At 43.2% G+C, this 23,946-nt stretch overlaps 1 protein-coding gene across 2 annotated transcripts in view; it reads right to left on the bottom strand.

Annotated features, from left to right (window-relative positions):
• The window catches only part of LOC147701163 (uncharacterized), a 92,127-nt gene that overhangs the window by 24,246 nt on the left and 43,935 nt on the right, over positions 1 to 23,946 (bottom strand). For both annotated transcript variants that reach the window (XM_086929923.1, XM_086929924.1), the window contains one exon: positions 2,080 to 2,208. In XM_086929923.1, coding sequence (XP_086786049.1) covers positions 2,080 to 2,208 — 129 coding nt within the window. The remainder of the gene's footprint in view (positions 1 to 2,079; positions 2,209 to 23,946) is intronic.

The following is a 23,946-nucleotide window of genomic DNA, read 5'->3' as shown; positions in this document are numbered from 1 at the left end:
TGCCCTGATGCAATGTAAGATGGTACAAACCATGTCTGTTTAAGGGTGTGCCATTGATCCAATATGACATATTCCTGCTTTCATTAAATGCAATGACATTCTAACAAAGCCAGTAGGCCTTCTTTTTAGTAGCTAACCCGCTCTTATTGTGTTTAGTGTATCTGAGGGGTGTCCTGCCGTTATAGGTTTCAGGGCTCGCTAGGGGTGTAAACTGATTGTCACTATATGTATCTCCTCCTGCTATCATGTATATATGCATAAATGAATAAGTAATACCGAGTAGTGTGTGCATAATAAAGTACATTTCCTTTTAATAGGAAAAAGCACTGAATGCACAAAGATTTTGGGTATTGTTTGTTGCATGTCTTAGGACTGGGTACTAGCCCACACCATCACCCCTGGGTAGGCTTTGGACTGCTCTACGTATCCTGAGACAGCTAAGTGCTACTTCAATGGGGCATGGTTCCGAGAGGAACCTGGTTTACTTGTGTTTTACATCTGAATGGGTCACATCCTTCTCAACTAATAACCCACTTTCATGTACAGTGAGGACTCTTAACCATATTTTGTTATGTAATTTTTCTTAACATATAGGTATGTTTTGGAGATTTGTTTCTCGCACTCTCAGGGCCACCCATGGCAGATACACGTGTGTCCAATCTATGTGCTCTGTAAAGTATGTGGAGTTCACAAATACATTTTTCGAATGCCTGAAACGAGTGAGGGAGGAAATCTGTTTTACAATCCATTAGCCTTATCCTACTTTTTGTGTAAAATAGATGCACAACATGGGTTTATATGGTAAAATGACTTTAAAAAACTCTTGGTGAACGTTTTAAGCACCATCTAGTGCTGAGGTCAGCCTTTCAAAGACATTGAAGAATTTGCAAACATGTTCATGGTAGTAGTGTAATGGCAGCACCCACAAACTAGAAGACATGCAACTGCACATCCCATACACCCTGTGTCTGATTCACAAACGCATTTATGAGTATGAGAAGTAGTACCAGAGCAGTACTCTTTTAAATGTTCCCACATGCCTCTCCGAATTGGTCCTGTAACGTCCAATTCCCTAGTAGTGCAAATGTAAAGAGAGCACAGTCATTTCTATGTGCACTAATTATATAAGAATGTTACCTGAATATTTCCTTTTTTATATGTTTTGGTGCATGTACTGTAGGAGTAACACTTCATGAATTCCAAAGTTCTTTGGTGACTAGTCTCTAAGGGCCCGATTTACAGAACTAACTTAAGACAAAATCCTAAACTTACTACCATTTTGGTATTCACAGAATAGGAGTCCTAAAGTTAGGAGTCCTAACTATACTACTCCTAAATTGAGAAAAATCCTAACTTTAAGACTTTCGGTATTCACAGAAGGCATTTAGGAGTCCTAAAGTTAGGACTCCTAACTACTGTGAATACCAAAATGTGTAAGTGCCTTCTGGGAATACCAAAATTAGTAAGTGCCTTCTGTGCATACCAAAATGGTAGTAAGTTTAGGATTGTGTCTTAAGTTAGTTCTGTGAATCGGGCCCCAACATTCTAGCTTGAAATTCTGAAGGCACAAATGGTAGGGGTTTCAGATCAGTGTAATCAGTGGGCTTCAGCTGTAAACATCCTTGAGGGGTGTTCATTGGCAGGAATCTTTTGTATTAAAAAAACTAAATAGCGTCATCAATGCAGGTGATTCTCTCTGACCACTGATCCAGTTGTAGAATGCAGCTGTTGTTAAGACATTCCCCACGGCACATTTTAGTTCCCAATCTTCTTGTGGTAATGAGAAAAGGAAGGTGATGGCATGGGTCAGTGAGGCAGGAAACTGAAGAGACAATGGTCTGAAGTCCATATGGTAGTGAGCTGATAAAACTATACTTTACTGCAGTAAGAGCAGTAAAGTGATGTATAATGATATTTAGGGTCAGCCGAAGAGAGTCTGAGAGAGAAATAAAAATTCATATACTGGTTCAATGTAGATAGCTGCATTCATTTCACCCTTGCTAAGCTTTGTAAAAACTATTGCAAAAAGTTAATTCAGTTTATTACATAGAGGTATCATTTGAAATATGCCTCACTTACCAGAAGCAAAAGCACAGATGACTGCGAACCATCCTATGGCGTATGTCCAGGAGAAATAATAACTATAGTTTTCTACGAACCCAATAAGTTGAACTGTTCCGGCAATCATCCCAGAAAATCCAAGAATACCTGTGAAGGAAAATAAGATGCACTTGGACACCAAAGAATCATGACCAGTAAATAGACATATTGCCAGTGACTCCAGGCGACTGTAAACATTTTGATAGCAGCCACAACATGTGATAATCATGCAAATTTGGGTTAAAGGCTATCATCCTTGAAGTGAAGCTATCTAGAGCAGAGATCTCCAAACTTTTTTGTAATAAAATGTATTTATGTTCAATGAAAATCATCACAAGCTACTAACACAAATTATCACTGCTATAACAGTGACCACTTTTGATTTTTTTCATTATTGTGTGCAGGACCACCTCAGAGCATTAGGCAAGGTCACCAGCAGTAATGTAAACAAATAAAAGGCTTTTTCAATTTTAATTTGAAATCTCTTTACATGTCATAGCAGTCATATACAGAAATCTGGCTGGCACCGAGGAAAGAATGTTTATCAGAAAACTCCCCAATGCAGCATTAATTTACCAAACATCAGCTTATCAGATCTGAAAATACACATTTTGGAAAATTATGGGGCTCATTACGATGGTGGGCTATCACCGCCGGCCTGGCGGTGGCGATCCGCCTGCTATTGTAATGAAATTAACCCCATGCTTTTCTGCCGGTAGCAATTGGCATGATTGCCCGGCGGAACGGTCAACATGCTCACAATGGCGGCGGAGCCTAGCACCCTCCGCTGACACAATTATGATGCCGGCGGAAACCAGCCTTTCCGTGGTGGTTGTACCGCCATTGAAAGACTGGCAGAGAATATTTTCCTGGGTTCGTTGCGGGCCCCCCTTGTGTTGGGGGAGGTGTGGGTGCACTGCCAGGGTACCCATTTTACCCGAAAGATACCATAGGTCTCTATTTGATCCTATCACAGTGCAGAGCCTGTACAGTGTTCTACAGAGATAGCTGAGAAATGAAAAGTCACTTAAGTTCAGGAGAGACACACAGAATAGTGAGTATTAAGATACAGTTCAGAGTAGGAACCCTTAAAAAGTACCCATCAGCCCACTCAATAGTGGAACTTCGTCATCTGGGATTTCATGTTTGAAAAATGGTGTCCAAACAGCCCTTCCTCAAGGAGTACTTGAGGCTAGCTACGGAACCACTGGTTGAACCCTCAACCAGATGAGATGACAGAGTTTAAGGCTGATAGGGCTTAGTTGCAGTGCTAGAAAAAAGTGTTAAAGAATATATGAAACAGAAAGGAAATTGATCCAAGTGATTAAAAATACCTATCTTGATGTCAATAAGGAGCATTTATTAGGTCTGCCCATCAAGATGGTATAGTTAAAAGCAGAGTGATAATAGCGAAAAAAGAATAACTTGCTATTTACCATAGATGTAATGTGGTCAACATGTTTCAGCCTCTGTAGGCTTTCGTCAGGACCTATGACTCACTACTGCAACACTTACTTTTTGTGCTGTGAGGGACAAACTACAGTCATTTCCAAAAGTGGTGTATCCTCTCCTGTAGAAAATATAAGAGATAACACAAAGAAAACCATAGAACAACGAGTTATGGTGGTTATAATTATTGTTATTCATATGCATATATGTATGCCATGTGTTTCTTATTTGTGACTTACCCCAATTTTTGGGATGAGAAACCTCACCTCACCTGGCGACGGCTCAGGGTAAAGGAGGACACGCACTAAAAAGTTTCGAACTAATGTGTTTTAGTTCATCTTTAAAATAGGATAAATCCAAATTAGTTTTCCAGATAAGATACATGTAGGCAGGGGAGCTCCAAGAAGAATGGCATTTCTTTAAGATTTCGATGATGTCAAGCGTTCACCCTTTGTTAATTTAAGATGTCAAAGGTCAATTCCTCTTCAAGAGAAGGAAGAAAAGCCGACCATTATATCCTCAAGTCAATAGGCAATGGGACCTGTTAGTTAAAGCGCTATCATAACTAGTAATGATGCGCCTATTGTATCCCTTGTCCTGCTATTTAATTCTAGATAATTTAATCAAGATCTGTATTCTTACCGCAGCCTCGAGCACACCTACCTCTCCGTCGTTGTGCAATTTTTATTTTTATTGTTTTTGTTCCAAAAGGAAAGAGGAAACACTATACTGTAATCGAGTGTTGCTTTAAGGTTACATGATTAGTCACATGGCTGTATTTTTAATCAGACAAGCAAGCCCAAGAAAGCTCATATGTTCATAGAACCATTTCATATATAGCTGGCAACTCGTCGACTAGAAAACAGACATATCGAGTTCTCTATCACTAATCAGGATTGCGCCCAGAAACGATATTGATAAGAACTTTTTTCACCTTCTTTTTTAAAAAAATATTTAAAAAATATCTAATTATATGCAAGAATGGTTCAACTGACTAAAAAGAGTTGAGCATGGCTACTGTGTTAGTACACACGAATGATCACAATACACTGGAAATATAAGTGGGTTTTAACCCTTTCAACACTAGGCCATTACCAACAACAGGTCCAAGTATACAGCGCAGATGCTGCCGACCAACATGTGACAGGGCACTTATTATATCCGATTCTCATGTGAATTGACGTATTTCGAAATACAATTACAACTAAGACATACAATGGCCAAAGAATCGGTGCCGTTCTTATACAGGCACCGCTCTTTGTAGAAAACATTCATCAGGCTGACAGGCATTCATTGGCAGTTTCACGGCCTTCCGGGTTGAGCTGTCAGACCAATCAGGGGCTGACCGCTCTCTGTTTACAGAGCGGTCCGCTAACACGAGATGCGTCTTTCTATCCGGTTTAACCCCTTCCCTGCTCATGAAGAGCTCAGCTCGTCATGAGGCACAGTGGAGCTGTGCTGATGATGAGCTGAGCTCGTCATGAATCATGTACTAAAGCATTTTCCAGCACAGGGGGGGAAAACCCTTAGCAGCCAAGGAGTTAAAGAGGAAGGAGCGCTTGGCTCTGAATTAACATACAGCGCCCTTTCTATCCTGAAGGATGATTGGCCCGCGCTGAACTCATATGAAGAGCCAATCAGCGAGGCGCGAGAGCCGACTTTCACAAAGGTCCGCACGCATACTTTTTATTCTTCCGTATTATACCGGGTCACCACCTCCCCCTCGGCTTAGTATAGCACGAGGCAACGACGGAGAGGTAGGTGCGCTCGAGGCTGCGGTAAGAATACAGATCTTGATTAAATTATCTAGAATTGAATAGCAGGACAAGGGATACAATAGGCGCATCATTACTAGTTATGATAGCGCTTTAACTAACAGGTCCCATTGCCTATTGACTTGAGGATATAATGGTCGGCTTTTCTTCCTTCTCTTGAAGAGGAATTGACCTTTGACATCTTAAATTAACAAAGGGTGAACGCTTGACATCATCGAAATCTTAAAGAAATGCCATTCTTCTTGGAGCTCCCCTGCCTACATGTATCTTATCTGGAAAACTAATTTGGATTTATCCTATTTTAAAGATGAACTAAAACACATTATTTTGAAACTTTTTAGTGCGTGGCCTCCTTTACCCTGAGCCGTCGCCAGGTGAGGTGAGGTTTCTCATCCCAAAAATTGGGGTAAGTCACAAATAAGAAACACATGGCATACATATATGCATATGAATAACAATAATTATAACCACCATAACTCGTTGTTGTATGGTTTTCTTTGTGTTATCTCTTATATTTTCTACAGGAGAGGATACACCACTTTTGGAAATGACTGTAGTTTGTCCCTCACAGCACAAAAAGTAAGTGTTGCAGTAGTGATTCATAGGTCCTGACGAAAGCCTACAGAGGCTGAAACATGTTGACCACATTACATCTATGGTAAATAGCAAGTTATTCTTTTTTTGCTATTATCACTCTGCTTTTAACTATACCATCTTGATGGGCAGACCTAATAAAGTTTCCTTATTGACATCAAGATAGGTATTTTTAATCACTTGGATCAATTTCCTTTCTGTTTCATATATTCTTTAACACTTTTTTCTAGCACTGCAACTAAGCCCTATCAGCCTTAAACTCTGTCATCTCATCTGGTTGAGGGTTCAACCAGTGGTTCCGTAGCTAGCCTCAAGTACTCCTTGAGGAAGGGCTGTTTGGACACCATTTTTCAAACATGAAATCCCAGATGACAAAGTTCCACTATTGAGTGGGCTGATGGGTACTTTTTAAGGGTTCCTACTCTGAACTGTATCTTAATACTCACTATTCTGTGTGTCTCTCCTGAACTTCAGTGACTTTTCATTTCTCAGCTATCTCTGTAGAACACTGTACAGGCTCTGCACTGTGATAGGATCAAATAGAGACCTATGGTATCTTTCGTGTATTGAATTGTATAGTTGGGGGACAAGATATCCATAGGTCTATAAATATGTTCCTTCCCTTCGGGCCCTTCTCCACCCTTTTGTTCTTTGGTACCCATTTTACCCACCTACATTTTACTTCACCAAGTGGCAGGCACAGTGTAGTGCCTGCAGCTTAGTGCAGTGAAATGCACAACATGCTCTTTTCAACATCGTGGCGGTGCTGCTGTCACCAACCACCTCCACAATGTTAAAGGTGCAGAATCCGACCGCAACGGTGGCGGTCCCATCATAATTAAATGGGCGGACTGCCGCACGCATGGCTGTAGGACCCAATCACTGCTACGGTGGCGTGCAGATCAAATCCGCCCTCCATCGTAATGAGCCCCATAGTTTCCAAATTTGGAAAAACACCTGTTTAAGACAAACAACCATTTTAATTTACTATGTTGGGCTGCACATAGGGGAGCTACTCACGGGTAGCTGGGGTGCTACAAGTAGCTGATGAGCTACTCGTTGGAAAACCTTGACCTCAACACCTTGAACAACAAGCATTTGCAAAGCAATAGGTCTCGCATTTATTAGAGTTTAAGCTATTGACATTGAAATGACAATGCCTTTTATTTATGTGTTGTTTTTAGAACAGATAAATAAAAGGCATTGTCATTTTCAATACCAATACCTAAGTCATAGAAGAAGCAAGCAAATGAGAGTGGCAAAGAAGCCAATTAACAGTAAGCAATGGGTGGGTTCTCAGTTCACTATAACCTATTGGTATGTCCAAAAGACCCTTTGCCCCTACACACAGCTAAGAGATCTCTGTTTGGCGAGATTTAGAAACACAGAAATTATAGAAGCCCGAAGGTTTAAGAGGGGAAAAGTAAAGGAATTAAAAAAAACTGAAAATTGGAAAATAGGCATAAGAACGAAGTAGAGCTGAAAAAAAGAGAAGAAAAATGCACCGACAATCAAAAGTGTATATGTAAGCAAGCAGAAGAAACATGGGCAGAAGTGGTAGTGAACGTGAACCCTGCCCCCAATTAACATCGACGTAACGTTTAAAAAAGGTCTAAAACTGTTTTTGTACCTTCTTGTTTTCATAATGTTTGCTGTCACGGTCACCACATTGTTGCCACTTCGGAGTACTGTACAGCAAGCAATGGTATTATTTTTCTGAATGTTATACATTTTATCCGCTTCGGACTTGTCAAATACGGAGACTGCATTGCATGGGTTAAAACCTGCATCCTGGGGGTTATAGACCAATATCTGTACAGCAAGCGCTTTAACCCACTCAGGCATCTCTGCAGGGTAGGCCTTTAAACTGCAGTTCACTTAAGTATGAACTTGGGGGCAGATTTACGTTTCCTGGCACATCCCTGCAAATCAGCAGGGATGCGCCAAGAAACATGCAACACGCAATGCTATTGTTGCACCACCACGATTACCAAACGATATCCCTCTTTAGGTGCTAGAACATGCGTAAGTACTTGCGTGCCTAAATTTCGAAACAACCCTATATCAGATTATTCTTTGACACAAAGGGCCTCATTTATGAAAAGTGATGCATCGCTGCGTGAAAACAGCGATGCGTCACTTTTCACTGCGCACTCCTTGCGACATTCCTGATGCGTCATATTTAATGTATGACGCATCATGTCGCAAGGAGTTACAGATACGTCAGTATTTCTGACGTATCTGTAAGCGCAAAAGTGACGCATTGCTGGAGTGTGTCACAAAAGTGACGCAACTCCAGCAATGCGTCCTTTCACATGGGGAAAGCCCCATGTGAAAAGGCTTGCGTCAGTCTTACGCCTGCTGTGAGGCAGGCGCAAGATTTTGACGCAACAGGGTCCTAAAAGTGACGCAGTGAAATCTCATAGATTTCACTGCATCACTATTACCAGGCTTTTAGCGGGGGAACGCCCCCCCCTGCATACATTATACCTGACGCAAGTATAATGTGGTGCAGGGGTTTAAAAAGTGACGCATCTACCTAGATGCGTCACTTTTTAAATATGGCGCAACAGGGCGCATTTTTTACACCGGCGGTGCGTCACAAAAAGTGACGCACGGATGGGGCAAAACTGACGCAAGGCCTTCATAAATAAGGCCCAAAAGGTCTCTGTACCATGTAGTACTGTATACATACCATAAGGTCAAAGCGAGTTCCCAGAATCCTCCACAGGGCTCTAACCCTGTTGCTGCCTGCCCATCATTAGCCCCTTGCTGTCAACCATTTGTCAGTATCAACATTTCCCTAATCTTGGTCACCATCTGCGCTTTAACGGCACTCCACTGCCAAAGAGCTTTAAAAACAAGGGGGCAGATTTACAAGCCCCTTGTGCCACTTTTGCATCATTTTTAACATGGGAAAAGTGACGCTAAAAGTGGAGCAAGAGGTTTGTAAATATGCCCCCAGCTGTTTTGGGTGAAGAGCTTGCAGGTTAACAACAAGAATTTCCACTGACAAACCAAACCCCTGCCCCCTGACAAAGAGCTTTCAAACCAAGCTGTTTTAGGTGGTGCGCTTGAAGGATAACAACAAGTATTTCCACTGACAAATCAATTAATCTGTGACTTGCTCACTTCTACCACGCTGATTAAAGGAGCCGGGATCATGGCAGTTTGCTGAGGAAATTAAAGTGAAGTAGTGCATGTGTGCGCTTTAAAAACAAGAGGGCAGATTTACAAGGCCCTTGCGCCACTTTTGCATCACTTTTCCCATGTTAAAAGTGTCGTAAAAGTGGCGCAAGGGGCTTGTAAATTTGCCCCAAGCTGTTTTGCGTTGTGCACGTGCAGGATAACAACACGCATTTACACTGACAAACAGATTAACCTGTGCCGTGCTGACTGCGGATCACTGACAGAATATCGACGGACAGAATATCGAGCTACAGGAATATCGAGTCTACAATATCGATGGACAGAATATCGACAGCTTATCTCTACATTGGTAAATATAAAAATATCAAAACCATTTTTGTCGTTTTAAATATTGTTTTTTCTAAATGCCTTAAGAATGATATAAAATAATTAAATAATACATATAATTAAAAAAAAACATAGTTAGAATTATTTAAAAATCTTAAAAACATGAATGATAAATGAAATATAAAAAAATAAACAAACATATTTATTTATTTTTATATATATATTAACATAATATTATTAATAAATAATGATTGTATTTAATTATAAAATGTTTGAAACATAGGAAAAGTTTCAAATACATCTATACTAATATAATAAAGAGAGAGCCCAAACCTTTGAGGCGGGTAATCTCAGGAACCACAGCACCAATCACAACACCCAATACAGCGTTGGAAAGGGCAGTTGCAGCAGAATGACATTGGCTATGCAGATGCCCACCATATACATTTAAAAGGTAAAAGAACCGTGCCAGCAAAGTAGTCCCTTGTGGGTGTGTCTGCGTTGTGCTGTGGGCGTGTGCTGGGGGCGTGATGAACGCTGGGGGCGTGTGGTACGTTCCGCCCTTCATGCCATGTCTCATATATTGTGTGCTGTGTAAGTATGGGCGGAAAATCCATTCCGCTCGCGGATTTTGCGGATTTTTGGTAAATTCGCAATCCGCGAGATTCGCGAATTTCCCGCAAAATCCGCAAATCCGCGAGCAGCGGATTTTATGGCTTGCTCGCACTGTTCGCGTGAGTTCGCGGCTTCCCAGTTCAACTTCGCGCCCCGCGAATAAGCGCTAAATTGCAGAAATACGATCTTAGCAAAACTGAAACTACTTACCAGGTTCAAAAGTTCAAGCTCATCATTAGTAGCCATTTCCTGTAGTGCTTTCCTGAGGGGCCCCTCCAGAGTTCAGTTGCCTACTTGCAACTATTATGTGACCCTGCTCTGACCCTCAGAATAGTTACACAAAGGTCCTGAATTACAGCTAAGGCAGACAAGCAGGAGCCAGGCTGGAAGTTCAAATCCAGTCACACATTAATCAGCCCCTAATTCATTATTGTCAGTTGGGGCAGGGCAGGTGTTGTAACTAATTTTGCAACAATGAAAGCACTTAGCAGTGCAAAAGATCACTAATCAGGAAGCACTAAGGAAGCAGGTGCCAGCTAAAAAAATATTCTGTGACACATTAATCAGCCCCAAATTAATTCAGGTCACTTGAGGCAGGGAAGGTGTGCTTTGCTTTGCCACAATAATGTACACCAGAGGGTGCTGTGATGAAACAGAGGGTGGCATGGGTGGGCCAGAGGGTGGCATGAGTAGTCAGAGAGTGGCAGTGGTGACAGAGAGTGGCAGTGATGAAGAAGAGTGTCCCAAACAGGCTGGATACGTAGAAACAACAAGTTCGCAAAACTTGCGACCCGACAGGTAAGTTCGCGTTTGCGAAATTGTACAAAACCCTCGCGAACTGGCAGAAACCTGCGCGAACACAAAAAAAAATCCGCAAATTCGCGAGAATTCGCGGATTTTGCGGATTGCGAGTTCGCAAATCCGCAAAATTCGCAAACGCGAGATTCGCAAAATTCGCCCATGCTTAGTGCTGTGGGCGTGTGCTTGGGGCGTGGTCTTGTGCGGGATGCGGGATTACGGGAAAAAAAAGCGAGCGTTGTGCCCAATATTTCATTGTTTTTTCTTCCCACGTTCTGTATATTCCAGCTCCGGGTGTGCTTACCCCGCTCTCCCAGTGACGTGCACCTGCTTTAATGTATGGAGGTCAGGCATGGCGCTATTCCCAAGGGCCGGAAGGAGCGCAAACAGGGGCCATTGTGCAGGAAATGTAATTTCGCCTTAACTACCAGTGACGTCTGAAGCGCACACTGGAGATTTTCCACTTCTGTTGCGCACAGGCCTCGTGCCACGCACATCCGGACACAAGGCCCGCCTCCACGGACATAGCAAGAAAGGGACTATCCCTCCCCGGGAATATGTGATGATATTCCGCAAACCAACATCCCGCATACCATCACTCCGCAATTTTTATAACGCAGGACTATTACTCCGCAAAGACATCATTTCTAAAACTTTTACAACGCATATGACTTTATCACGCATGCCATCATAACGCAAATGCATGTGTGGTAAAGTCATATACATTGTAAAAGTACATTATTAAAACATCAAATATATGTTTGTATATATGTGTATGTATATATATATATATATATATATATATATATATATATATATATATATACACATTTTTTTAATTTAATTAAAACATTTATTCTTTTAAATTGCATTATTTATATTATTTTTATTTATTATTGTATTTTATTACCCTTTACACCCTAAAAACTAATCCCACCCTGTTCCCTTTAAATACCCTTGCACCCCATAATCATAACCCACCCTTACTCCTTAAAATACCCCAACACCCTTAAACACTATCCCATCTTAACCCTATAAATATACCCTGTACCCCAAAACCCAAACCTATCCCTAAACCCTAAAAACACCCCTGTACCCCAAAACCCAAACCTAGCCCTGAACCCTATAAATACCCCTGTACTTCAAAACCCAAACCTACCCCTGAACCCTAACAATACCCCTGTACCCCAAAACCCAAACCTAGCCCTGAACCCTAAAATACTCCTGTACCCCAAAACCCAAACCTAGCCCTGAACCCTTAAAATACCCCTATACCTCAAAACCCAAAACTACCCCTGAACCCTAAAAATATCCCTGTACCCCAAAGCCCAAACCTATCCCTGAACCCTAAAAATACCCCTGTACCCCAAAACCCAAACCTAGCCCTGAACCCTTAAAATACCCCTGTACCCTAAAACCCAAACCTACCCCTGAACCCGAAAAATACCCTTATACTCCAAAACCCAAACCTAGCCCTGAACCCTAAAAATACCCCTGTACCCCAAAACCCATACCTATCCCTAAACCCTAAAACTACCCATGTACCCCATAACCCAAAACTATATCTGAACCCTTAAAATACCCAAACACCCCAAAACATATACCTCAGTACCACAAAACATATACCCCTATACCCATACTTACCTTATCCAAACAAAAAAAAACATGCTTTTACCATTCATGCATTTACAACGAATTTTGTTGTACATGTATGCGTGGTAAAAGCATATAAAATGTAATGCCATGCGTTATAATGGCATTGCGGAGTTATGGTACTTTCGTAATGAAAGTATGCGGAGTGATGGTATGCGGAGAGAAAGTTGCGGAATAATGGTTGTTTACCCTTCCCCGGTAAGTACATTGGTGGCATGGCGGCCCACATCTCCAGCAACATACTCATATTTTTTCACCACCCATTTGAAAAATCCACAGGTCTCTCATTGATGGCCAGCACCAACATACACTTTTAGACACACCTCCCGCTACAAGTTCTAGAATTGCGAACTTTAGAGCTGGGGAGCTACGTTCGAATCCCTGCATGAGGTCAACATACTGTGATTCCAGGCAAATCGCTTTGTCTCCTCGTGCCTACCACAAATGAATGGGTTCTCCTGTAATGTAAATTTTGCTCATGCCATGTTGTCGAGTTCACGCTATATAATATTGCAAGGAAAAATAAAGTAGGGAACCTCGAGTTTACACACTACTGAACGCGCACTCTTAAGTGCATCAGCAGTGCACTGTGAATCGGAGCGTTTCAAAGGCCTGTCACAGATAAGAAATGCTATCAAAACGAAATCCTTCAAAACAATATACTACTGGCGGGCAGCAATTCATACCCGGACAACGTCGGGACGGGCTGCAAGTATGTATATAGAGTGTACCGTAATTTAGAAAAGAAGGGGACCCCTACTTCTAATGCATTCACTACTAGAAGGGAGTAAATTGAACTATTTTTTAGAAGAACAAATAGTAGTGAGCTTAATAATTAAGCCAAAAACCCAAGGAAACAAATAAACTAATTGGATAATTAAAGTGACATGTAGACAGAATTAATAGAAACAAACCATGCTTTTTACATTCAATTTATTTAAATATTTTCTTCATTTTTGTTTAGAATTTCATTTGTAAAAAATACATATAAATCATTAAAAAGTCAATGACATACATTTTGTGATTTCAGAAAGTTATCTATACATATTCAAGAACACAAAAAAAAGAGGGGAAGGACAAAAAACAGCACCAATGACTATGGTGATAAATCGGGCTAGTGGAGTAAGCAAAGCGGTGGATGGAGACTCTACGCGCGTTTCGGCCATTGCCTTCTTCAGGAGTCCGTCATTTGCATTAGGACAAAAACATAACAATACGAAGAGGGTGTACACTTATTTGTATAAGTCTCTTGAAGGTCAATCACCTGGATGGGACCGTACTCTGTACCTCACTTGCTAATGTTCATATTATCTTTATTAATATGATACTTGTTGCGCTTGCAGAGGTATTGAGGTCATGCCAGGCGTCGGTTTGACGACGTAGGACATCCAGAACCCCGATGTATCACGGCGCCCGGCTTTGCTTCGGTATGCACTTGTCTCGAGGCGTTTCATCAATAAGGAGTTATATATAACTAAAGAACTGCAACATTGCTCGAGTGCCAAATATTAATTAGACTGACATCGCCTGAGGCACCACAAACAAACAAGATATGTGCTCATAGTAATTTAAACCCTGGAATGTCATCGCGTTTCCATACAAATTTTATACGAAGGTACAGCAACCAACCCAGAAGTTTTGTATATCTACTGGCATGACCTCAATACCTTTGCAAGCGCAACAAGTATCATATTAATAAAGATAATACGAACATTAGCAAGCGAGGTACAGAGTATTGCTTTGCAGGCTGAAAGCTCGAGTGGTCAAGATACCGCCCATTGGAGGAGGGGCATGATGACAGCATTAAGGAGCAAGTTACCACTCACCTGCACCTCGTTTTAACCAGCACAGAGAGAGTAGAGACCCAGGAACAGGCACTGATGAGAGCCATTTGAAAGGCTTGAAACGCGTCTGCCTTAGCGTTTCAAGGGGACTGCTAGCACCACGCACATATATTTTTAATAAAACCCTTGCCCTTGAACTCCGGAGTGTGCTGTGCCTTTTCGATGAGGAGGAGGTGTACTGGTTATATATATATATACATATATATATATATATATATATATATATATATATATATATATATATATATATATATATATATATATATATATATATATATATATATATATATATATATATATATATGTATATATATATATATATATGTATATATATATATATATATATATATATATATATATATATACACATATATATATATATATATATATATATGTATATATATATATACACATATATATATATACATATAAACATGTAATATATATAAAAATATATATATAAATAATAAATTCAAATATTTAAATTTAAATTTATTAAAATAAATATTTTACACTACATTAACTATAAAAGTAGGGAAATGTTGGATATTGCATGGGATAAATTATTATTCCAACTACAGAAAGTGCAACAGGAAAGATATTGGATAGTGGAGGGGAATAATTTACTATTCCCACTACAGCATATGCAACAGTAGGGAAAGTGTTGGATAGCAGAGGAGAAAAATTTCCTATTCCCACTCCAGTGAGCGTAACAGTAGGGAAAGTGTTGGATAGCGGGAGGGTAAAAATTACTATTCCCACTCCTACAAGTGTAACAATAGGGAAAGTGTTGGATATTGGGGTTAAATTTACTATTCCCACTCCAGTGAGTGCAACAGTAGGGAAAGTGTTGGATAACAGGTATGTAGAAATGACTTTTCCCACTCCAGTGAGTGCAGCAGTAAATTGATATGTATGTACTTTGGTGCAACTCCAGATTGGATAATGGGGTATCCTCATCAGTCCCTAGTATATGGTACATATGTACCCAAGGAATAGGTACCCCAGATGACTCTCATGGGCTGAAGCATGTATTATGCCACCCCTGAGAGGCCATGCAAAATAGAAACACAGGTCTGCTACTGCAGCCTGTGTAAGCTGGTTCACTCTATTTATATATATATATATCACTACACTTAAAACCTTATGTCACCTCTATAGCAGGCCTTATCAATCCTGAAGGCAGGGTGCTGGGTTTTATGTGAGAGGGTGCTCCTGCATGATCAGGGCCCATCTGCAGTCTTCATAGACCATTTTCCCGGGCTGTACGTGATACTACCAGACATGTAGATAGAGAGATGTGCATTATAACCTTGTGGTAAATGCTATCTCGAAAACGCCTGCAACGAAGTATGTTGTGTTTGGTGCCAAACACCTTGGAATCATACCTCCACACCAGTAAATGGTGTGCGAGGTATGATTGCTCCCCTCAGAACCGAGGTTCTGGGGGTACCGAAGTCTACCGGTACCAACTTTCTCAAGCCTTACAGCACAAAATGGATGCTGCCAGCCACAGACACAAGTCTGCCCTTCTGCTGCTGAGCCAAGCTCAAGCAGGGAAAGGCAGCACAATAGGCATCCTGTCACAGGGAGGTGTGATCACCTCCCAGATGGGATTTTGTGTATTGGGACTAAGTGGGTGCACTGTCACAGTGCCAGAAAGTCTGGCTCAGGGGCACATTTGGTGTCCCTGTACATAGTCCAGTTCAAACCAGTTCTGGGAGCAATTTGCTCCTGCTCTGGTGCAAACTGGACAAAGGACACGGGAGTAGCCTCCCCCTGTCCTCTCCCTCCAATAGGAGGGTCCCTAGAATCTGTCCAACCCTCTCTCGTGTGTATAAAATGGGTTACCTGGCTACAGGACATTAGATTTTACGTGGATAAGATTCTGCAAGAAGATACCACTACACTTCGACCATCTGGACATGCTGTACTTCGCTGGACCACCCTTGGGCTCGACTTTGTCTTCCCTTGCCATGCCCGGTCTCGCCACTGTCCGTGATTGTTAGAACGGGGAGGGTTCAAATCCCCACCCATTACCACCAATGTTAGAATTGAGGGTCTCTAGTTGGCTGAGGTAGGTACCTAAGTCTAAATAGGGACGCTTGCTTCTAAGTCAGGGAAAGGAAGGACACTTTCTCATATAGCCTCTGCTCGGAAGCTTGGCTCAAGCAGCAAGGTTTATCTCCAAGGCAAATGTGTAAAGTATTTGCAGTCCCTCTCTCAGTAACCCAAAGATGACACCAAAAATGGACTTCACATGAGTTTTCTAAAAAAACAAGTATATGTTTATATAAATAAATATACGATGAGACCACACGATAAAAATCCACCATATGCGTATTCGTAATATTTCACCTGGCTGGTTATTAGGCCAGCAAGCCCTTGTAGGTTCTTGCAGTATTAATGAGCAATTCTCAATGATCCAATGTAGTCCTGATGCAATGCTATGCAGTTCGTAATGCAAGAATCATGCACTTTGCAATGTAAAAATAATGCAGTTCATTATGCAACAATCTGGCAGTTCGTAATGCCCAAAAAATACAATTCATAATGCAACAATCAGGCAGTTCGTTATGCAAAAATAATGCAACAATCAGGCAGTTTGTAATGCCAAAATAATGTACTGTGTAATGCATCAATCAGACAGCTCATAATGCTAAAATAATGTACTGCGTAATTCAACAATCAGGCAGTTCGTAATGCCAAAATAATGTACTCAGGCACCGATAGCGGTGCTCTGGACGGTCTCTAGGCTACTTCTGTCTCTCGGTCATCCAGTTCCAAAATATGCCCCAGCACGGTCTATGATGGAAAACAAAGTGTGGCTCCACACTCTGGCCCCGGTACTGCCACTCCTCAGCAAGTACGAGCCACAATAAGGACATCAGTGGAGTCTCACGCCGCAAAGTGGTAAAGGCCAAGAGCTTTTCACTCATTGCCTGCACCCCGCCCCAGGCGCGGCACATGCACGCTCGCTGAGCATTACCTGGGGGGTGATATCTTACTCTCTTCTCCACGCAACTTGAACCTCCGCTGTGACTTAGTTGATCTTGGGCAGTGGAACATGGCTCCCCCAATGGGGATGGTGCGAGGTCCCTCCTTGGCAAAGGCAGGCTCGGGGCGGAGGCACAGCTCCTCTGGGGATGTCGGCCCCGGCCAATGGCGATGATGAAGGCTGCAACAGGGCACACACATACATCGTTGCTGAGACTCACTTAAGCTACGGGTATACACGATCACAGGGCAATCCTCACGAAGGTCTCAGGCTGCACAAAGCACACGCACACAGTGTCGCTGAGACTCACTTGAGCTTTGGGTGTACATGGTCACAGGACAATCCTCACAAAAGTCTTAGGCTGCATGAAGCACACGCACACAGCGTTGCTGAGACTCACTTGGATTCCAGGTGCCCACGATCACAGGGCAATCATCACGAAGGTCTCAGGCTGCACGAAGCACACACACAGGGTCGATGAGACTCACTTGGACTCTAGGTGCAGATGATCACAGGACAATACTCACGAAGGTCTCAGGCTGCACAAAGCATACGCACACAGCGTCGCTGAGACTCACCTGGAAACATTTATGTTCCTGAGTTTGTACAACAGGGAGCCAGCTCTCCTCCAGCCCTTGGTGACAAGTTACTTCAGGACACAGCACACAGCAAAGTCCTTTCAAGCAGGAGGACACAGCACACAGCAAAGTCCCTTAGCCTCTCCTTGGTTAAATCAGCAAACTGCAGGCCAGCCCCTGAACACACAGCAAGGGTAAGCCCTTTCCATCAGTCTCTTCAGCTGTTTCTTCCGGTTCCTCTTGACCACAAAGTAGTTTCAATCCTTTACAGTCTTCATCAGTCCTACGTTCAGGGGTTTCAGCTCTCATAGTTAAACCCCCAAAATGTATTTTTGAAGTCTTTGTATTCAGGGGGCACTGACCCCTGTCTAAACCAGTTTTAGGTTTCTCCCTGCCAGTGGGGGTCTGGATCCTCAATCACTCAGCAGACGATGGAGCCATTGTTTTATGGTGGCAGCCCAGTCCTCTTCGCCTCCAGGGGCTACTCTTCCCCCCTACACTCCAGATGCAGGTCAGCCTGTTGCTGTCTCACATCCTCCCCTGGGTCAAGACATTCCCCAGATCCTATCACTTTTCTAAATCCAGACAGTCAATCCACAACCAGGCAAAGACACACAGAATTGTTTGAACACAAAAAACAGCCTCTTCTAAAAGTGTGGTTTCTAAACACACAATGCAAAAACCACCTTCACAAAAAGATGTGTTATTAAATTGTGAATTCAGCCACACTAAACGTCACCCCTCCATCTTAAGCCTATGGAAATATAGGCTGGAAACATATTACACAGCCTCCCCATTCTGTCCCATGGGCAAGATGGCCTTTCAACAGTGAAACACGACATGGTGAGTATTTCACTGTCAGGACATGGTACACACCTCAGTGCATGTCCCACCTTTCACATACACTGCAACCTGACAAGGGGACTACCTAGGGCCTACCATAGGGGTGGCTGATGTGCATGAAAAGGGAAGGGTAAGGCCTGGCAAGTGGGTGCACATGTCAGGAAAATAAGGCAGTTTAAGAAACTGAGCGCAGCACTGCAGTGCAGGCCTGAGTTCTCTCTTTAGGGCTACTTGTGTGGGTGGCTAAATTAGTGCTGCAGGCCCACTAGTAGCATTTTCATCACCAGCCTTGGCACACATTATGCAATTTACTAGGGACTTTACTAGTAAGGCAAAAGTACCAATCATGGACAACCAATTACCATAACTCTTTATACAGGGAGCACTTGCAAAGTGCCCAAAGCATCTAAGTCAGCAACACCATGTCAGAAAAAAAGGTCTAGGGGGAGGCAAAAAGTTTAGGGAACTTTAGCCAAAAAGGGCCAAGTCCAACAGTGATTCATACAGGCTCCCTGCATGACCCTGTGGACCTCGAAGACAACAGAAGAATCTCCCTTGGGGTGAAGGAGTCCCTGTAGGAGAGTAGGATCTGCCTCTTATGGTTACCCCCACTTTATGCTGCTGTATCACTGTTTTTGACTTAGACTGACTGGGATCCTGCTATTCAGGACCCCTCTCGATCTTCTTCCTCCTGCAAATTGATTGCATGTACTTTAGATACACTCCAGATTGGATTCTGGGGTACCCTTAACAGTCCCTAGTATATGGTATACCATATACCCAGGGCAGAGGTACCACAGAGGCCTTCCAAGGGCTGAAGCATGTATTGTGCAACCTCTGAGAGGCCATTCAAAATGACACTACAGGTCTGCTACTGCAGCCTGTGTAAGGAGGTGCAGGCACCCCTTACTTAGATATAGGTTGCCTATCTCTATTCTAAATCACTGCACATATAACCCATCAGTCACCCCTATGGCAGGCCTCATCAATCCTGAAGGCAGGGTGCTGGGTTTGGTGTGAGAGGGTCCCCCTGCATGAGCAGAACCCCTCTGCAGCCTTTGGAACCTATTCTCCGGGGTTGTCTGTGATGCAGCCAATCATATATACTTAAGTGCATTATAACCTCGCAGTAAATGCTAACTTTAAAACGGCTGCTTAAAAACAAGTCGTGTTTGGTGTCAAACACCTTGGAATCATATCTCCAGTAACTGGTGGGGGAGGTATGATTCCAACCTCCTAGCGCGACTTATGTGGAACACCAGTATACCCCGTACCAGCTTTCTCGACCTTGGCATCACAAAATGGATGCTGCCAGCCACAGACACGAGTCTACCCTCCTGCTGCTGAGCCAAGCTCGAGCAGAGGAAGGCCTGACAATAGGTTTCCTGTCACAGGGAGGTGTGACCACCTCTCAGACAGGCTTCAGTGTATTGGGACTCTCAAAGTGCCATAAAGTCTGCACTTGGGGCACATTTTGTGTCCCTGTGCATAGTCCAGCTCAAACCAGTTGCAGGGGCCATTTGCTCCTGCTCTGGCGTGAAACTGGACAAAGGACATGGGAGTAGCCACCCCTCTGTCCCGCCCCTCCCCTAGGAGTGTCCCCAGAGTCAGTTCAACCCCTTCCCTGGGTATAAAGTGGAAAACCTGATTACATGACGTTGGATTTTACCTGGACTAAACTCTGCAACAGAAACCAAGTACTTTGACGGTCTACACTTCGCTGGAGTAAAGGAGTTACTCCCCTGCAGCAGCAGGTACCTAGATGCATCTGACTGGTTTGCATCTCCCGAGCCTCTGAGGACTCCGAAGATTTCTGCACCACAGGATGTGGGTTCCTGAGACCAGTATCCTACGTAGGGACCGTGCAACCTGAACCCCAGTGCACCTTGTACTTTTGCAGCAGCATATGCTGTTTGGTAATCTCTGAGGCTGTGCTTTGGATTACGTGTAGTCCGGACCTCGAGCAGCATTTCCACTGAAGATCTCCGGCTTCCACTCCACGAGTGCTCTGTGGGCTGGTGCTTTGTGAATTCGTTCGAGGTCTCCTCACAATCTCTGGTCCGTTGGCCTCTGGGTCCTGGTGAGGATCACTTTGATTTTCATTGAGCCTCTCTGGTTTCTCTAGATATGCCCTGACTCCCCATAGCTTGGAGAGTCTCCTGGACCTTGCTGGTCCACACCATAACCTGTTTCCTCTGCCCACATGTGTTGCCCCTACCAAGGTTTGTTGGTGTTCAATCCGGACACTGACCCCTCAGCACTCAACATCCTTTGTGGGACAGCTCACCTCCAGACTTTGGTTGTCATCGACGTCTCCTGGTCCCCGTGGCTGCAGAGTCAAGCATCCTATCTTCACACCTGAAGTATCCGACATCGATGGGCATTCGTCTATCGTGCCCCTGGTCACCCTGAAGTGACCCAGACTCTGTCCCCTCTGCTTTCAGGTTCTTCTTACCTCGTATCCAGGCTTGGATTCTATTGAACACTTTTCATCTTGCCGGCAGCAGCACTTCTTTGCTACACTCCATTGAAAACAACAAGCTTTTCTGACACCACTTGACCCCTAGGCACTGACTTCTCTGGGATAAGTAACACGGGTACCTCAGTACTCACAATGGTGCTGGCCTTAGTACATTCTATGTTCCAAAGGGTTTGCTTGAAGTCCTCTCCGAAGTGTCCTTAAACTGTAATTTTCCAACTACGACTTTCCCATAGAGTTGTACCGAGCACACTGCAACTGTCCTCCTTGGGCTTCCTGTGTCACTTCTTTGGTTGTTTCCTTGGGGTCCCAGCAATTCTATGTGCTCTAGGCACTATGTATACTGAAGACAGTGTTGTTATACCACTTTCTTAGTATATGGTTCGGTCTCCCCTGAAGCCCACTGTGTATTGTGCTATCTACTGCTATTCAATTGATTAGGTATTGTGTGCTTTATGCTCTAATCTCGTATAGAGATTAGTAGAGAGTGTTCAGTAGGAAATCCATATTTTATATAACACTTGTGTGGTTCTCCTTTCATTTGATCACTCAGGAGGTTCTGTTCTGGTAAAACAAGTTGCTTTACATTTCTTCAAGACTTAGCCTGAAGGCTGCTCTCCATAGCTACCACTAGGATAGCTTTCTTTGAAGGTTATCTTTGACCTAATCGCCATAAGGGTTGATTGGACTGGTGCAAGGTGCCCACTTTAATTAGTGACAGCATATACCAGGCCAACTTCGAGCAGGCACTCCCCAGCAAACGCAGGCACCATAACGTATCTGACAGGCTGGCTGCTCCTGAGCTCCGTGGACTCCGAAGGCTCCAGCAACACAGGAGGTGGGTTTCTGAAGGTCTCCGAGATCGAGCTGCCCTCCTATTAAGTTTGAGGCAGATATCCCTTGTGGGGACCGCATAACGCGTACCCCTGTGCACCGCATTTATTTGCAGCTGCACATGTTTATTGTCGTGCAACAATTCCGTGCATTGGGCCATTTGTAGCCCTGATCCCAGCGCATCTATTCTGGGAAGGACCTTGGCATCCTCACACTCTGTGCACTGCTAGCTAGTATCCAGTGAAACCACCTGAGGTCCCCTCGTGTCTCCTGTGCCTTCTGCCTGTGGGTCCACTTGAGGGTCAACTTTGCTTTAATTGGGCTCCCCTGGTTACTCCCTCTAGGCACCTTCCCTGACTCCCCTTGCTGTGTTGACTCTCTTGGTCCTTGCTGGGCCAGATCGACACAAAATTTGACTATCTACGTTGCTTCCCGCTGCCAAGGCTTGTTGGTGCTCCCGCCGGACACCCACCCCTCAGCACTCGACATCTATTGTCAGACAGCTCGCTTCCGGCTCCTGGTTGTCCTAGAGATCTCCGGGTCCTCGCAGCTGAAGAGTCAAGATCACCGCCATCACCCCTGAAGCAGCCGACATCGGTGGGCATTCTTCTACCTAGCCCCTGGTCACTCCAAAGTGACCCAGACTCTGTCCCCTCTGCTTTCAGGTTCTTTTCATCTAGAATCCATGTTTGGATTCCACCGGACACTTTTCTTACTTCCATCAGCAGAATTTCTTTGTTGACATCCATAGAGAACGACTAGGGTTTCGGACGCCACTTCGTGCCTATGCACCCTGCTCCTCTGGGATAGCTAACTCTGGTAAAAAAGGTATCCACAGGTGGGGTGGCTCTCCGAACTCTTAAGTTCCAAGGGTTGTCTTCGTAATCTGCTCTGAAGGCTCCTTAATCTCTGATTCTCCAACCATGACTTTCCCATTGAATTGTACGGGAGCACGCGGTCATGTTCTCACACTGCCCCCATCCTCCGTGGGGTCCTTACTCACTCACCTTGGTTGGTTCCTTGGGGTCCCAGTGATTCTACACCTTCTAGACTAGGAATAGTCCTGAGTCGTGGTTCTTATACCCGGTATTTAGTGTAGGGTTTGGCCTCCCCCAAGAGCCCACTGTGTATTGTGCTACTTTCGTTTGATTCTTTGCAACTGTATTATTTGATTTGTGTTCTATCCTCGTGTAGAGGATACAAGAGTGTGTTATATGTAATAAATACAGATTTTTATAACTACTGTGTGGTTTTCCTTTCATTTAACCAATAAGACATGGTTGCATTCTGGCAAAACAAGGTGCTTTACATTACTTCAAGTCTTAGCCTGAAGGCTGCTCTCCATAGCTACCACTAGGATAGCTTTCTATAAACGTTATCTTTGACCTAATCACCATAAGGATTGTTTGAACTGGTACAAGGTGCCCACTTTAATTAGGTGACAGCATATACCAGGCCATCTTCTCACAATAGTTTTTGCAAAAAACTCAGTATTGCTTGATAAAGAGCTATAAATAGTGTATTTACAAACAACTTCGGGCTTCTATGTTTAAGATGTAAAAAAGTTCTATTAAACTCTTTAAAAAAATGATTTAATTGCTAATCAGTTACCAACATTTTTGGCAGTTTAAAAAGATAGGTTTGTGAGAAAGTTACATAAAACATGTAATGTACACCATAACTATAAATTATGGATGAGATTAATGAGCAGGAAGAAATAAGATAAGACCATGAAATCTAATTTTTGCTGCTATGGCGAAAGTACCTCAGATTTTACCGCTGGGGAATCCTGTGCATGAACTAGTTTCTTGACTTGACATGAAGAAACACTAGACAAAAAATTTGATTTTCACCCACAACTAGTATTTATAGAGAGAATGTCCCTGATTTTCCAAGTAGATGTTAACCA

This window comes from Lissotriton vulgaris, chromosome 7 (genome assembly GCF_964263255.1).
Source record: "Lissotriton vulgaris chromosome 7, aLisVul1.2, whole genome shotgun sequence".
Taxonomy (NCBI): domain Eukaryota; kingdom Metazoa; phylum Chordata; class Amphibia; order Caudata; family Salamandridae; genus Lissotriton; species Lissotriton vulgaris.
The sequence above is the reverse complement of the archived record's forward strand: the minus strand, read 5'-3'. Positions and strand labels throughout refer to the sequence as shown.